At 50.3% G+C, this 16,862-nt stretch overlaps 3 protein-coding genes across 13 annotated transcripts in view; 2 read left to right on the top strand and 1 right to left on the bottom strand.

Annotated features, from left to right (window-relative positions):
• LOC144144292 (WD repeat-containing protein WRAP73-like) overlaps positions 1–4,887 on the top strand; it is a 22,350-nt gene extending 17,463 nt beyond the window's left edge. For 2 of the 3 annotated variants that reach the window (XM_077675663.1, XM_077675665.1), the window contains 3 exons: positions 4,142–4,225; positions 4,554–4,652; positions 4,730–4,887. In XM_077675663.1, the coding sequence (XP_077531789.1) occupies positions 4,142–4,225; positions 4,554–4,652; positions 4,730–4,836 (290 nt within the window). In that variant the 3' untranslated portion in view covers positions 4,837–4,887. The remainder of the gene's footprint in view (positions 1–4,141; positions 4,226–4,553; positions 4,653–4,729) is intronic. The other variant, XM_077675664.1, reaches the window with a different exon arrangement.
• On the bottom strand, positions 4,855–14,418 carry Cpb (F-actin-capping protein subunit beta). 3 transcript variants are annotated; one of them, XM_077675668.1, is made up of 6 exons: positions 14,264–14,417; positions 13,547–13,636; positions 11,745–11,866; positions 11,301–11,673; positions 7,655–7,720; positions 4,855–5,540 (listed from the first exon to the last, which is right to left on the bottom strand). In XM_077675668.1, the coding sequence occupies exons 1-6, from the start codon at positions 14,267–14,269 to the stop codon at positions 5,361–5,363; spliced, it is 837 nt and encodes a 278-aa protein (XP_077531794.1). In that variant the 5' UTR covers positions 14,270–14,417; the 3' UTR covers positions 4,855–5,360. The 3 variants fall into 3 exon arrangements, with proteins under 3 accessions (XP_077531794.1, XP_077531795.1, XP_077531796.1); XM_077675669.1 differs by lacking the exon at positions 14,264–14,417 and adding an exon at positions 14,160–14,209; XM_077675670.1 differs by lacking the exon at positions 7,655–7,720 and having other exon boundaries at positions 14,264–14,418.
• A 293-nt stretch (positions 14,419–14,711) lies between these two features.
• The window catches only part of Pitslre (cyclin dependent kinase 11B pitslre), a 53,748-nt gene continuing 51,597 nt past the window's right edge, over positions 14,712–16,862 (top strand). For 4 of the 7 annotated variants that reach the window (XM_077675657.1, XM_077675658.1, XM_077675660.1 and 1 more), the window contains exon 1: positions 14,713–15,057. In XM_077675657.1, coding sequence (XP_077531783.1) covers positions 14,933–15,057 — 125 coding nt within the window. In that variant the 5' untranslated portion in view covers positions 14,713–14,932. Of the gene's footprint in view, positions 15,058–16,862 lie in introns of all 7 variants that reach the window. The other 3 variants (XM_077675662.1, XM_077675659.1, XM_077675656.1) reach the window with 2 other exon arrangements.

Below are 16,862 nucleotides of genomic sequence, written 5' to 3' on the forward strand. Positions count from 1 at the left end.
CCTATCCGTAGTGCACATACTAATCGCATGCAAGGCACTTCACACAACACGTCACAAACACTTCAGAGAACTCTACAGACAACATATCCCACTACATCCATCGCTGTTTCTAGGTGACGATGCCATGTTTTCCGTGAAACGTGTGTTTGAGTACTTGTCAGACGTGAAGTTTTTAACCTCATCTCCTATCACGCATAATCAAATCTGGCCCTATACACCAGCCATCACCATTGCCGTTAATTGATTTTATTGTTATTTTGGCTTTAGTAGCCACTATTTTATTTTAGATACTTTTGTTTGGCGCTCTTTGCCCCAGCTGGCCTTGCGCCAAAAAACTCTAACCATCATCATCATCATCATTTCTAACCCTGCTATGTAAAGCATAAACAGTATTGGGCTCAAAGGGCACCCCTGTTTCAGTCCCCTATGGGTGTTGACGGGCTTGGCACATTTCTAGCCTTACCATGTAAGGTGCACTCCATTATCTTTATAGATTGCTTTAAGGCACTGTATTAACTCGTCATCTAATCCCTGGAGTTTCAGCATTCTCCGCAGCTGTTATATTAATGTCCAAGAACGTAATCCATAATGGTCTAATCTGCACTTTTGCAATTTCAATGCTTTGTGTTATCACGAACACATTACCATCTTATCGCCTGTTTTGTCTAAATCCATTCTGCAGTACCCGAAGGATTTCACTTCCATCCATCCTTGAATTTTATTTTATCGCCTGCAGTACGATGGCGCCGTACAGGGGAGCCATCTGTTGGTAATAAAATGAAGTATACAACGTGCTCCGCTGTTTGACGACCTGGGCGAAAAATGGTAGTATATTTTGGTTTTTGCTGAAGGAGCCCAATGTATTCATCCGTGCAAGTGTTTTATATGCATTCATAGCAAGAGTACCGTGGAAGGCGGAGTATAGGTAGAGATTTTTTACCGGAAAACTTGCCGAAAGTCACCCCTCAACCTATATAGCGGTCACTGGCATAATTCTAGTTGCCATCTGGAAACCTGGAAGCCCATCCAAACCGCAAAGGCACGATCGTCACTACCACCAATTGGACGTGGCGCCATACTTGCTTTGCCACTTCTCCCGCTGTCAGTGTACTTTCTTCTTGCTCACAACGAGTTTCGGTGCTTGGTGCCAGTTCACAACAGCGCTGAAAAGAAAAGTCGGGGGTTTTCCAAAGCCAACGACGTGTCTGCCTTGCGCCAGGTCGGTGTCACCAGAAGTAGTGTACGCTACTGGCATTAGCTGAAGCAGCAGCTCTCAGTATGCAACGCTCCGAGAGAGAGAGAGAGCATTTTTATTGAGCTTCATGTGGCTCAAAGGGCGTTCGTGGCCACTGGAAACCTCGTTCCATGGGCGCTGCTCTGTGCTGTTGTACGAAGTGGCAACTTTTGCCCGCGAGTGCCGTGCGACGTCTCTGCGAATGGATGTGCGAAGGTGCTAGCTGGCCGCCTGCACAGACTGGCTCTCGCTACGGTCTGCACACGCTTCACGATGACACATTTTTGGGAGTTTCTTTGGGAGTCCAGGGAATTGCTGCATAAGCAATTCCCTGGACTGCACCGAGAACAACTTGCTGTGTGGGCGACAGCCAAGTCCGACGACATTTCAGACAAGTCAACGGGTAATCGAGATGAAACAAATTATAGCGTCAATTGTTGTGTACCGAATTATTTTTTTGCATTTTTCGACTAAAAGGTAAGGGGTACCGTATTCCGCGTTATACAATAGTAAAAAAATGCGATCGTGTGGTCAGCGAAATGGTTGGTGCTTGCGCATAGGTGACCGGTAAAAAGCGCACAGGTTCATGGGTAAGTCGCCTGTTCCATACCTGCCAGGTTTGCCGGGATGGCATTAGGGAGATCTTACCGGGGGCGGGGGAAGGCGGGGGGGGGGGGGGGGGGGGGGGGGGGGGGGGGGTAGCAACAACAGAATGGGTAACTTTCCACACATTTTTTTTATTTACTTACAAGATAGCAGGAAATGAACTGTTTCTTTGCCCAAACTACAAGCTACACCACTTAAATGTTCGACGTTGCTAACGCCGCCCTTTTCAGAAAGTCCTGGAAATAGTACTGCAAGCGCAATACAAAACAATAGGAACTGAACTGTTTTGTTGTTTCGGCTAAACTAACAAGCTACACCACTGGAGACTTGCTAAATCTTCAGAACGGCCGTGCTCGTGCGTAAATGAAAGCGGCGGCGGCGCTGTGTTTCTATAAACAGTAAACTAACAATGGGACAAACAGGTTCACCGTCTGCCTATGGCCGACTACGCTTTTTAAGCACTTCACTGATAATGATGCGAACTGGTGTCAGGTTGGATTGTCAGGTATACCGCCGGCGCATTGTGGCCATACTGGGAAAAGGATTAATTTAAAGATGGGTGCGTTTTCGGAAGATTTTTGTTTCAGTCGTACAACCGTACAAAACCATGAAAATTTGGGAAACCTGGCAGGTATGCTGTTCCCGCCACTTCCTTTTCGAGAGTGCCCAGGCCTCCTGTATGCCAGTAGCTTTCATGCACATGTGTACATGTTGCTTATTGCAGAGTGTCTACCTTCTACCTTTCAGAGAAGCCCCCAGTAGGATTAATCGTTACTCGCTGAATGCACGATGCACGAGAGCTTTCGGTGGGAACAGACAAGCAACAGGCGCGTGAAAGCCGCCGGCGTATGTGAGGCCCAGGGGCTCTCAAACCAGAAGTGGTGGGACTCCGCGGGAGCAGACAATCTACCCACGAGCCTTGTCGTCTGCCGAGCGTCATCTGTGGTTTTCCTGAGGCAAAAAGAGTGAAAAATTCGTCTCGGCAGATTTACGCAACCTTGAGTGCATTATTTAGAGCCACTTGGTCAGCTACTGGATTAGTTTTGACATACAGTTTGCTGTAGGCCGAGCGACAACTGCAAATTTACTACGTCAGGTCAGACCTACGTTGCACAGGTAGTTGCGCAGGCACAGAAACAATCGCAGCATAAAAACCGGAGTTAAGAAAGTAATGAATGACAGTTATGCACCGTAGTGTAGAGTTAAATTTTTGCTTTGAATAGTGTGTGCAGTGGTGTGGTCCAGGTGCGGGCAGCTTTTTGGAGCGGAGTTTCGTCTACGTCGAAGAGCTGTGGCCTGAGATACTACCACCCACACTGGGTGTGGCACGGCAGGTGGCGGCAACATGGGGTTGGTGCCAGCCATGAAGTAGCTCTGGTGGCCGCTTTGATTAAGGGGGGCTCGCCTGTTGACATTCTGTGGGACGTGCTACTTCACGGCCCACGAGATCGAAAAGCTTTGCAGACCCATAAAAATGCTCCAGACGGCCTAGTTTGTTTATTCCGGAAATAGTATGTCACTTCTGCGCTGAGCTAAAATGAAACTCTCCCTTGCTAGACTGCTAGTGAAAGCTAGATAAACCAAAATGCGATTCTTGTTTATTTTGGTCAAGAAATGATATATTTCTGAAAGAAGCAACCTCGGCCGTTAAGGAACATTTCCAGGGGTCTCTGAAACATTTTGTGTGTGTATGCGATGCTTTTTAAGCCCGTGGGTCGTGAATCAGCCGAGTCCCCCTTGACGTGGCTGGAAAGGGCACTGCTAGCCGTCGTGACAAGCACAAACATCTGAGAGTGCCGCTTTTGCCTACTTACTGGCCTCCCTCCCACTGGCGCAGAATGGACCTTTTTCCAGTGGCGATCTGCGCATGGCAAAGTAAACAAACGGGCGCCCCTCAGCTTTCTGCTTAGGGAGCGGCCATGCCGTCTGGCACTGCACGTTTTCATTGTTCCTCTTTCGACCGCTCGTGGTGGGTTCGCACGTGCACGCACAGATGGCTTTCTGAGGAAGGGGGGCAAAGACATTTGGGCCTCACCATGCTGTGAGCACGTCTGCCACTGAGGGAGTAGCGAAAATGACATTCCCGAGAAAGGTACAGGTGGAGGGTGGGCAGGCGAGGGACTGCAGGACCGGGATATCTTGTGCATGTCCTCCGAAGGCCAAACCTTTTTTTGGGGGGGCGTGCCATTGTTAGTTGGCCGTGGCGGCCACTAGGAGGACTGGCACTGGGAAGAGGTCCATTGCGCCATGCGGTTCGTGCTTCTGTTTTGCGGTGGACCTTTGTCGATGCTCTGCTTGCAGCGCCTTTTCCGGCCCTGGTGTTCATCCTGGACATGCGGACGCTGACCCTGGCCGCCGTCCTGGGGCACCTGGCACCCATCACGTGTGAGTGATGGCCCATGTGTGTAGCCAGCAATAGTCCGCTCTGAGGCGGCCACTACAGGCCCAGCAGTTCCGCTGCAACTCGATAGGGCTGCAGTTTTGGCGATACACAGCGCTCCCCTCGTGTCCGACACGTCTGGGTAGTACAAAAGCAGACGACTCTCGCTGCCCTCCATGTGTTTTCAATTGCAAGCCAGAGCGAAAGTTGGCTGCACTTAATTCAGTCGCGTTGTGGTGCATTTAAATGACTGGTGAAAAAATGGGAAAACAACTGGCATAGCTGGGGGGCTACGGAGCTGGTGCGTAAAGGAAGGTGGCGGGCTGTGCGCAGGCATGGCGTGGGACCCCCAGTGCGAGAGGCTCGCCGTCTGCACCGGCTCCAAGCACGTCTGCCTGTGGTCGCCATCGGAGGCGCTGGTGCCCGCCAAAGGTGGGCCCTTTTCCTGCGGGCCAGCAACTCTGGTGTGGCGGTGCAGACGAGCCCTTGTGGTGGGTCTCCTCTTCCAGGAGGGCCGCTCCCCGCCCAGTCGTGCCAGTGGAACCCCACCCGCAAGAGCCTGCTCGTTCACGGCCAGGGCAGGGCTGCGCTGTGCAGCCTCAGCCACTTGGGCTGACCAGGGAGGGACGCCGTCTTGTACGAATATAAGCCTTTTATTGTATTGTAACATCTGCACTTCCCTTTTTTTCGCACCTTGAACAATGTACAGCTCCTGTTCGCGTGCCAGCTGAACAGGAGGCCTCCACCAGCCACCGAAAAAGGGTTAGGCTCCACAGGCAGTCCGTCAGTGACGCACACACGCACCCCCCGGGAACCGTGCGGGGCCCGCTGAACTGGTCGATCGCCGGGCTGGCAGACAGTGCCCAGGCGGGGCGCTGCACTGGGGGCGTGCAAAGCTAATTGGTGCCATTCTAGAAAGCATAGAACCCCAGGGGGCGACCAACCAGGAGGTTACGTGCCACGCAGTGTGACGACAGAAGAGACCAAGGCCACTCGTCAACGGGGGCGGCTAGCAGAGGGGCCCTGGGCCTGCGCGGGTGGCCGCACGGTCCCTGGCGGGTGCCTGCTTTGCTCATGTGGCCGGGGCACGGCAGTCCGTTCACAGCGGTGGCGGCACTCCTCCTCCTGCCACGCGTGCCATTAGCTCCCCCCGTCCTGCTTGGCCTGGCGGCTGCGCAGGGCCTGGGCGAGGTCGTTGCGCAGGGCATCCTGCTGCTTGCGGTCCTGCAGCGGCTGCAGCGAGCGCAGCCCATTCACAATGTCCTTGGTCTTGCCGAAGTAGATCTCGTTCAGGGTCGTCCGGATCTTGTTCTCCATGTCCTGCAGCAGCCACAACAAGGGGACGCTCAACCAGAGGGGCACGCAGACAAAAAAACACGGGTTCGCCTCGTTAGAATCACGCTGGCACCACTTCTAACGTAAACTTCACTCCAATCAGCTACCGTATTTGGGAAAAAGGGAATGGCCGTGCGACCCACCAGCTCATTTCCTGCAACAGAACCTATGATGTCATGCGACAGCTCTGTGATTGGCCGAGGCCGGCAAACGCAAATTAGTCAGGGCTCATAAGCTTGCCGAACGAGCTATTTGCGCTTACATTTAGGGCACATTCTTTTTAAAGCCCTAAGAATGGTAGAGTAAACAGTGGAAGGTACAAAAGTATACACAGGGTTCGCACAGGCTTCAAAAGCAAAAATTCAAGGGTTTTCAAGGACTTTCAAGGACCAGAAAACACATTTTCAAGGTCCCCATCTAATGTTTTTTTATCTGAGATTTTCAACACAACGCAACAGTTTTTTATTGAACAATACCTAAGCACAATATTGCACATTTAGATAGCCACTAACAGGTGCATGAATGCTCCCCCAGCCAGCCAGCTTTATTTTTTATTTCATGGTTGGTATTCAGAGGTTTTTCTTTTTTCATGTTTTGCTCAGGCTGTTTGATTTCAAACTTCGTTAATGTTGCCTGCATCTCCTGCTTTGTCAGCAAGAGTATCAGTTGAAACTGAATCAGCAAGTGTTGCTGTAAGGCAGGACAAACTATGTACACGTCCACCACTTGCACGTAAAAGCAAACATACAATGAGCAAACGTCCACAGATTTGGAAGATAGAGAACAGAAGCTGGCTTTCACTGGATTGTATTGTGACATGGATTGGATTGAGAAAAGCCTGCTCCCAATGTTGCCTCGTAATAATGAAACTTCAAAAACTTTTTGAAATTTCAAGCAATACACTGAAGCTTGATTGTTACAATGTTTCTTGTTAACACCTAAAATCCACGAGAAATGCTTTAAATTCTTGTGAAAAGACAGGGCCATTGATTCTCTCCATAAAAATCAAGGATATTTAAGGACCATTTAAAAATTCCAGGACTTTCCAGGCCTTGAAATTGACACTTCTGAATTCAAGGGTTTTCAAGGACCTGTGCGAACCCTGAAACACTTAGAAGTACCGATGCGTACTGCTGTCTGTACTGCACACATTTTTAGCTGCACTGCACTGCGGCACTTTGAGGTTGTCTCAGACGACACTGGCCGATTGGCGTAAGCGGCGGTGCCTTGCGTGACCATGTTTGTCGAGCAAACACCATGCTTCGCAAAACGATTATTTTCTACCTTAACAAAAACGAGCCAGGTATAAATACACTCAAAAACAAGGCAACGGCAGGAAACAGCCTGCCGCGGTATGGTGGCGCCATCTAAGTTGACTAACAGTTCCGCAGCACCTAGCTTTAGTGTGATGTCATTGCATGCGTTGGGAAAACATGCGATTTGGCGGGAAAATCAAAATTTTAACCTGAATTGATCAATTCATCATTGAATAAAGCATCGTTTGCTTCCGGACAAGCGCTGGGGCACTACAAAACACAAAATTTTTCGAATAAAACAAACTTTCACCATGTCCCTTTAAACATCCCATGACAGTGCTACCCTTGGGGACTAGCAAAGCTCTGCCTGATCGCACTGGGAGATCACCACCGCACGTGCACAAGCACAGCGTCTCTGCGCAATTGTGGCACGAGCGATTCGGACACCTTGCCGGGACTACTTTCACCACCACTCTCTCGGAGCGCCCAAAGAGGACTGGCCACCAGTTGCGACGGTGCCGCTCGCGAGCACTGCAAGACTGCTGGGGGATTCAGTTGGGCTTGAAGGCGTGCACTTTTGGCCCCTGCTTTAATGCCACATTCATTGTCTGTGCATTGCCATGTCTAACATGTTCACGACTGCTCTTGAGGCACCAAATGTGACCATCTATGTACAGCACAGCAGCCTGCTGCACTGAGGCATTGGAGCAGGCGACCGAACACACGAGGACCCCCTCAAAACGTCCACAGGGCTGCCTGCAACTTGCAACTCGTGCCGCCCCTACAAGGCCATGCAAGGTCCGCCCGACAAGAATGGGCGACCGTGGCAATGGGGAGACCCACCTCGACCATCTTGCCAATGTTGGCAATGTGGGGCACTGCTTCGCTCACGGCACTGTCCTGCTCCATCTGCGAGGGGGAGGAGGGGCACAGTGAGCACGGCATGCTGCAATCCACACGTGGGGGAAACGGGGCAAGTGCTGTAGTACTGCAAACTGTGGGCACAGGCAGAACTAGCGACTCACGCCATCTCGGTCCAAATCCAAGCACCCTTCCAGGCCAAGATTCAGCGCAGCCGCCCAAACCGGCAGGTTGCCCCATGGCACACCTCACAAATGTGCAGGCTTGCCAACCCCATTCACAGCACTGCAGCAGACCCCCTTCCCGCTCTCTCGCTCGCATCTGGCCATTTGTGGACAACACGTGCCAGCTGCGCAATTCCACTGCACCCCACCTGCTTCGCTCGAGCTGTGCTGGCACGGCACCTAGCTGGGGACAAAAGCTGAGCTGCGTTATCGAGCGTTCACTCGACGAAGCTGGCTTTCCGCTCTTACTTTTTTTTTTCCTTTCCCCAAAAGAGGTGAAAAAACAATCCCTCTGTTTAAGAAGGGCGACTGAACCACGATATTAAGAATTCTTCCACTGGTCACAAAAGTGCTAGTCGAGAAATTATTTGAGAAGCGACTCGAACAAAACAACATAATAAAAGGCAACTCTGTTTTTGTCGTGGCTTTTCAAACAACCTTGCATAGTTAGCCCTAACAGACAAACTCAGCGGTTCTTCAGGGTTCCATTCTTTCTACTGCACTGCCTTAGCCTGGAAATGGAATGCCTGCTGTGCTGATAATACAACTTTTACCGTATTTGCACGAATATAACGCGACTTTTTCCCCGCGACTTGTGCCTCCAAAATGCACCCCGCGTTATATTCAGGGTCAAACACAGAGCGAGCTTTTTTCTCGCCTTTTTTTCGTCAAATACCTCCATCCGTGGCACGCGCCGCATACTATCATGCCTGGAACGTGGGCCACGAACCCACTGCCCTACCCTCGGATTCTTGCCGCCGAGAGCTCGCTGCTTGCGGTGGCAACTGCGGCTTCTCCCGATAACGCCATTGGCTGCACCGGCAGTGGCCACACGATCAGGTGGCCCAGTCCGGAGGCGTGGCATTGGCTCCTCATTGTGCTTTGTTTTGTTCATGCCTGCTTGCGCCTTCCGAGCTGCTGCAGTTATGCTGTTTGAAGAACCAAGAAATTCAAGTGCAGTGCAGCATCTCTGACTAAGCGAGTCAACCACTCGAGGCTGGAGGAAGTGCCGTGATCTCATCTTTCAAGCTGCACCGATTCGTAAAGCATTCTATGGACCCAAGAATGGCCATAACCCTAAACTCCAGAATTCCTGCGTGAATGTCGCGGCCAGTTTTTGCCTGTAAACGCTGAGCTTATTCAACTCGTAGCCAGACAGCTTGCACGTGAGGGCCTCGCGACAACTTCAAGGCCTCTTGGGTACAAAAGTGCACGAGATTCTCGCTTCACCAAAGGATGGCCCCAGCTGAGCACGGAGAAAAACTGGTCGAGTCATTAAGATGAGAAGGGAACAGAAGCACCCCACAGGCCAGACTGCAAATGCGGATGAGACTTCAACTTGAGTGCTTCATTGACGAACGCAGTTCCATAGAGGTACGCATTCGCACAACGGGCAATGGAAAGGCCAGGGATGCTGGCATGCACAGCGGACGGGCATAAGCTGCCGCCTTTTCTTGCATCTGAGAGGAAGACTCTCCCCAAGAACGAAGTTTCCTGCCTCGGATGTCACAGGGTGCAACCCCGACTGTGTGGGGAAAACGTCCAGCTGCGTTCCTCGACACCCCGTCATCCCTGTGGACGTCTGCACTGACGAGCCCTTCGAGGACCTCGTGCAAAGGGCACACGAGCAGTGGCTGGAGGACGACTACCGCCAAGTGACACCATCGGGTCGCCAGCCGGCGAGGCTGCCCAATGGATAAAGAATGCTTGGGAGGCCTTGCCATCCACAGCAGTGTCGCCAGCATTCCTGAAGCGCTGCCTTTCCCACAATATGGGTGGCGGTTTTAGTCGACAGCAACATGGACACGGGCAGCGATGACGAATGATCGGGCATGCACATATTTATTTTGTTATTTTGCAACTATAAATAAATCCCCCCTCGGGCAACCACCTTTGGACTGCTCTTTCCACTTGCATTTCTTTACGCTGTAATCGCAATATTTCGTTTTGCTTTATCGCAAAGACCAAAGTGCCCCCCTCACGTTGTAGTCGAAGTCGCGTTATTTACATGCAAATACGGTACATCCCAAAGTAATCAATACATAACTGAGCAATTTAACTCTGTCTTCCGTAACCTTCTCAAGTGGTGTCAAAAAAATCATTTAGACGTTAATTCGGTGAAAACATAATATATGCTATTTGGCAAATGAGTCCCGCACACTAATAACATTACAATAATGGTCCGCTCGCACCAATAATATGTACAGCTCGGAGCTCCTTTGTAGGTGTTCTGCTGGCCAGGCCCCTTTAATTTACATATTGCATTCCTAGTCAAAAACAGCCTTTGGCATTCAAGTACTAGCGAAAGCCTGAAAATGCCTTCATTCACAGCCACCAATCACTGCACGACATCATGGGGGTCTCGCCTTACGTCACTGCAACACGTGCAGAACCAAGCAGCCCGAGCAGTCACGGTTCAGTCCCAGACACATGCAGGCCTTTGCGATCTCTCGACATCCTGTGCAATGTGCTCGGCCACCAACACCTCATTTATACAATACGACCAACCACAACAGCGCACGGTTTGAACTATGGGAAACAGTCGGTTGAATTCAATATGGCTACACTGTGGAACAAACTGCCACTCCCCATAAGAAGTCGAAAACCATTGACACCTTTTAGCAGATTTTTTTCCTGAACAGTCTCTTATGCACCCCCGCCTAAAGGGCCAAAGTAGATGAACAAAGAACGGGTGTATCATAGCATCTGGGGAGCTACAAGTTTTCAGTAGCCGGCTCCACTTTGTGCATTGCGATTTTATTTCTTGTTTATCTCAGTGCAAGCACTTTGCTCGATTCATTCCTGTTCTGCGTTTATTAAGCAAAAAAGAATTGTGCTAATTTTGCTTTCATGTAGATTCTGTATGCTTTTATTAGGGCTCAACAAATCAACCAAGCCTGTTCTGTTGCAATTCAACTCTTTCTTTTATACTTCGAAATTCTTATGCTTCTTGTTGTTCAAACCATCACTGTTTGGCCAGATCAGTGATGACCGATTATCAGTGCATTGTGTTCATTTTTTGTTCATGACCAGCGGATTCCGTACAAATATGCATTATTTGCTTATCTCTACCGACGGCTCATTTTCGTAGAGGTCCACCATAGAGACACACCATGGCACCTCTTTCTGTATCTCTCACAAGTTGATGCACTGTAGTATTTGTGAACTTGGTAACAAACTTGAAGTAATTGACTTGAAACCTATGGCTCACTTGACTACAGCTTGAACTTTCGGCAGGCTACCTTGCCCCTTGCCTACCCATTGGCCTCAGCGCTATGGGGAGCTTCAACTAATGTATAAGAGGGAGCAGGGATGTCTTGATGCAGCCAATGGAAATTCCGGCCCCCTTCCCCACCCTCCGATTGATGCAAAATTTGGCAAGGAGGGGCTCGAAGAGCTGGCACCTGTCGGGTGAGGCTGCCTCCCAGGTTCATGGTGCCCGAGCCGGGCTTCTTGGTCTGCAGCCAGAGCATGGCCGTGGAGGTGAGCTTGTAGTGGGCGTTGCGGCCGCTGGACTTCTCCTGGACCTCGACAACGTGTATGGAGTCCCAGCTGCCCATTATCTTCTTCGAGCCGTCACCGCCTTTCTTGATGAGCACCACGCCGGCAAAGCCGTGCTCCAGGTCCCAGAGGTAGACCGACGAGACGCCGCCCTCAAAGTACATCTCCCGGTACTGGTCAAACGCCTGGTTGGCGTCCACCTCCAGCCGCCGCAGCCGCTCCGACGGAAGCGCCCCGTCCTCCAGCGGTGGCTCGTAGCTGTTGCTCCACGGGGACCTGCACATGCAGCGCTCCGATTCGGGCCTCGCCTCCCAGGGTGCGGCAGGCACGAGGGTGGGCAACACTACCTGTACGAGTCCCCGTCCCGGTTGTAGTCGCAAAGCAGGTAGTCCTTGTTGCACTTCTTGTCCGTCGCTATCTTCAGGGGCTGGTCGACCGAGGAGAGCAGCTCTTCACACAGTCCGGGCACCTGGGAGGATGCAGGAGCAGGGACGCTGCAACGACCGCCTCAGCGAGGAGGGCACGCACCCTTCACCTCCCGACAAGTCGCAGAGGCCATGTACTCGAGCAACGAACAACATGAGACACGCCACTAGGTGCGGCAAAGTATCAAATCCCAGGTGGCGAGCGTGAGAAATGAGCGGCGCCAGTGGCACACAGAGTGCTTTGAACCCACACAAACAGCACATTTTTTTAGAGCGGCAATGAAGATTAAAATAGCCTGCATTGTCAAAATAACAATGATACCAATATTGCTGCAAGCTTCGATGAAACAACCCAGGTATAAAGGAAAACACAGTGGCCTTTCTCGCTAGGCCTTTTTGGTGTCACAAAATCTTGTGTGTGGGCTTGACGGACGCCGGAACGATGACTGGGCAATTGTAATGGAACCTCCAGCACCATTCAATCAAACTGAATGCTAACGTGCAGTCAACAGGCTGACAACTACGCTATGAGTGGTCCCATTGGCTGCAAAAAGACAACTCTTTCAAAATAAACTAGGCTGCATTTCATCTTCATGGGCCCTTTAAGCTCAACACTTATTGGGCAATGCCTTATTGAAAGCTAAGGTTGTTCCAAAAAAAAAAAAAAAAAGGGGGGGGGGGGCTCTTCTCTAACTCTTCCCAGAGAAGTAAATGCTCACTTTATGCTGACACGGAGTATCTAAAGATAACATTCAGTTCTCGATCACTAAGAGAATTGGTGCATCTGTTCTTTGCCCTGCCAGCCAATTTCAAGTAATACCAATGTCTGCTGTGGCTAATTAACTGACAAGGCTCAAAGTTTCTACTATTTTTGCCTTTTGATTTTGATGCTGCAGACGATACACACCTCTTTGGCTAGCAGTTAAGAATGGCCAACCTAAAGACGGGCAGCCGCTCACAGACAATTACACTGCACTACTTTCAACCCGTTCCACTCGCTGGCACCACGTGCAACATCAACTGGGGCTGCAGCACCGCCACTCCTGCGGGCCGCACTAGAGATCGTGCTTTTCTTTCATTCGGCTCACACATCTGGAGGCAGCCAGTGGAGTGCTTTGCAAATGCCCTTCGCAAGATACCATCTGCAACACCACTGTGCAGCTGAGCAAAAGAAAAAAAAAGTTGCGGGCAAAACCTTTCACATTGCACAAAGTCCATGTTGCTTGTGGCCATGTAGAACTGGTTTATCCCTGTCAATCAGAGCAGCGCACGCACGCTGCTTTGCAGGGGCCCGTTTACTTAAAAGCGGAGTGCCTAATGTGCAAGGCCATCATTGGGTCTCCTCCCCCCACCCCCTAAATATACAAATGAAACTTGCGAGAATGCGCACTGTGGAATAAAATCCGCGTGCTGGCGCAGCGGTGCGACAGAACTCGATGAATATGCGGTGTGCGCTAACGATTTAGCACTGGGCCGTTCCCTCAAACACTGCACAAAACCGCAAATGACAGCGCGGCACGCATCAAAGGCTGAACACTCGGTTGCTTGAATTGCATTGTACGCCGTAACGGAAGGCTGCGTTGGTCCTTTTAAAATGCAAAAATTTGTGGTAAGCGCGCGATGTGCGCCGTAGCGGGGGCCTACGGCTCAATGTATTGTCAACGTGCACCGGAACCAGAGTTCTGTCGCCGCAGTAAGCACAGCGGCGGAGCGAGATTACCGACCAGGTCAATCAAGTCGCTCAGGTTCTTCTCGATCTTCTGAGGCGGCAGCCTCCGCATCAGGTCGAGGGCGGAGTCGAGCTGTTGGTCAGTCTGCAGCAACGACAAACGACACACACCGGGTTAAGCACATGCGAAAACAGCGCACGCTACACAATCGCTTCGCGACAGCCGCACGGTACCGGCAGGGCTAGGGGGACACGGAGAGAGCTTACATCGTCAATGAGCCGCCACTAAAATATGCACGCTGCGTTCCCCTCTCGCAGTGTCACACAACTCCAGCTAAGCACTGCGAGGCAGGCATTTGCATTTTACGATCACTGTTCGAGTACCACGCATGTAGAAATGCACATTTTTCAGATGCCAAAGATATCGGCGTAATCTTTCGCACAACCTCGCGTCGCTCGGAAGATAAAAGCGCGACACAATCGGACTAGAACACCGAAAGAAGAATGCTTAGACTTTCAAGAGACGAGAAGCCTGCACTTTTTGGCCGTGACGTTCAACGGTGAACAAACTGAAAAGTGGACAACATTCAATCCGTGCTTCGACACCGCTGAAAGTGTGCCGGTAATACTGACTTAGGCTTAATTCAGTGATCTCCGCAAGATTTTACCGAGTTCTACTTGCAATGACCTAGCACATAAAGTTGTCCTAGCGATTTCAGATTATCCAGGCAAATATAACGTTGCACGGGCCAGCGAAAATACATAAGCTTACCGTCATCGTCAACTTCCCGAATCAGAAAATAATTTGCCAACGCCCTCTCAAAGCGAACGGAAGTGGGAACTTGGATAGCCAGCCAAGCTGGCTACAGCATATCCATAGCATATCCACAGACCGCCACGGAGAGTAACCTCGCTTTTTACATTTTTTTTGATAAAACAAGTAAAACAACCACTGCAGCCAGGTCGTGCATCTTGGGGTTGTCATTAGCTTTTATAATTGTTGGAAAGTTACATTCTAATTGTGTAAATGATGTAAATTTTATGTTTGGTGAACATTTTAATTGTTCGTGTAAACTTTGAAGTTACGTTAGCTGTGATTGTTGTTAATGATAAGTATTTTTAAAATTGAGAGATACAAATTTTGAGCGAGTAATTTAACATGAATGGCAAAAGGTAATCGTGATAACAGTGATAACGTGTTGGCTACACTGGGCTCTGTTTGCATTATGTTTGTATTCTTTTCCCTCATGGCTGCTTGTGTTGTGGTATGCTCTTTTTGTGTCGCAAGCAACGTGTTGTGGGCAAATGTGGCGTAGTTAAACGGTGTATCTGTGTTAAAACTGCTAGCTGGTGTAATACTTGCGGAACTCCGCCATAAGAAGCAGATGCCTTGCGTCTATAGATAGTGTGATTGCTAACAGCGCAGCGCTCCGTTTCCGCGATGAGCCGAAGTTCTAACGATTCGGAAGAAGACGGCGAGATTGACCGCGAAGAGACGCGGTACAACATGTTCCCGAGCAGTGTGGCGTCTCCAGCAAAAGACTTGATTGCCGAAGGTGACGAAAGGTGGGTGGCCGAAAACGAGCCAAAAGCGCTCCGTCGTCTCGTTGGTCCGGGCTGCGCATACTCTTGCGAGTGAGCACCGGGCTGGTGGGAAACGCGAGGAGATAAATCGGTGGAAGAGGAAATAGAGGGCCAAAATTGCCGGCAAAAGTTGGGGAAAGGTTGCAGGACGCCTCTCGTTGACGCTTGCTGAGGCAAACATGCGCATGCCACGGAGAGTCGGAGACACTCTTGTGTTGCGCAGGTCGAGGTATGATGTCTTCGAGAATTGCTTTGTGGAAAATCGTTTTTTGCGTGTTTCGGTTATTATACAACAGCCTTCTACCTGCGCGCAGTCGATTCGGCCTTGGGTGCGTAGCTGCTTCTAACTTTTGGTTCTGCTTAGCTCTACAACGCCTTCGCTCAGCCTAAGCACGCTTTGTGCCTGCTCAGTGCCAGAAATTCGCCGTTCTCTCTGGTGGCGCCCTAATCCCAGGTTCTCCAGTGTTGGCGAGGGTATGTTCAACATTTATCTGCACACCTGGCAACAATGAGTGATTTTAAAAAAAGTTGTCAAGGCCCTTTGCAAACAAAAAAGGTTCTGGCGCCGGGCAACTCCTGTTTGAACAAGAAAGGTATGGAAATTCACGAGGCGAGAAATGAAACCATCTGGCCATGGAAACGCTAGAACTTAACATTGTAATTATAATAGAAATGGTCTTTCTCGGGCTACCAAGCTTGTTCGTTCGTAAATAATTTAATGGAAAAGTTTTTTTTGCTGCGTTTCCCTGGATTCAGCCAGAAATATTACGGGTGAGACTAGTGTGTTTGTGACCCAGCGGGAATTGATCGGATATTCGGTATGTGATTGGTGAGGGAAGAATAAATACCGGGGAGAAGTAGCGAGAGAAACAAACTAAGTGGATGCTGAATGTTTATCCTGAGCGTGTATAGGGGCTCTCACATTCTGAGCACTGCCTTGAGCTAGAGCTTGAAGTCATCATTCTTTGCACAGCAGCTGCAGGCATTGCCAATTACTGCGTTGTCAGTACATCTACTACATGCGCGGTGGCAACATTTCGCGAAGCAGCAGTGACGGAGAAATAGGGAAGGGATTGAGGAGGGTGGGTGCGTATCCTTTCGGGGACCGTAAAAAATAGCTGCAGAACAAGACTTAATGGACTCGTAAGTACAAAAGGGGAGCTGAACTGTTTGGACTTCTTGAAATAAAATTTAATTAGTATGATGCAATTATCACTAAGCACCGAATCAAGAATCATTATTTTTCACTTATCAACTCCTATAGAGCATGGGAAAAGTTAACTGGCTCTTATCGCAGTGACAACCGTGAGGACATGTATACATTTTGTTGTGAAACTCCCGTAGTGAACCCAGAAGGGCGAGCATGCAGGCGGGAAGAGTACACTGCACGCCACGCATAAAGCTTCGGTCTTTAATATTGGCTCATCAAGTCCAAGCGCACCGTTTTGTAACTGGAAGACGCCATCGCTCAGCAGACGATGCCAAGGTGCGTTTCAGTTCACCTCCGCTTCAAACAGCAGTTCTCATTGGCATGGCCATCGAAAAACCTGGGAACTGGGCGCCCCCACGGTGAACTTGCTGCTCCAATGGGTCTCGGGGTGACAGAGCAGACACAGCCAGTTATATAAGAGGCTATGGCTCAGCCCAGCAAGCTTTCGGCATTGGCTGTGACTAGAGTGCCGTCTGGCGGCGCTAGCAGCACTCCACTAAAGCGGCGGGCACCGGCGCTTGGCCAAGAGAAGCACTACTTCGCTCTCCCTAACGTAAAACAGCGTAACCTAACAAAG

This window comes from Haemaphysalis longicornis, unplaced genomic scaffold, assembly GCF_048455015.1.
Source record: "Haemaphysalis longicornis isolate Haplotype H1 unplaced genomic scaffold, Haemaphysalis longicornis Haplotype H1 scaffold_7, whole genome shotgun sequence".
Lineage (NCBI taxonomy): Eukaryota > Metazoa > Arthropoda > Arachnida > Ixodida > Ixodidae > Haemaphysalis > Haemaphysalis longicornis.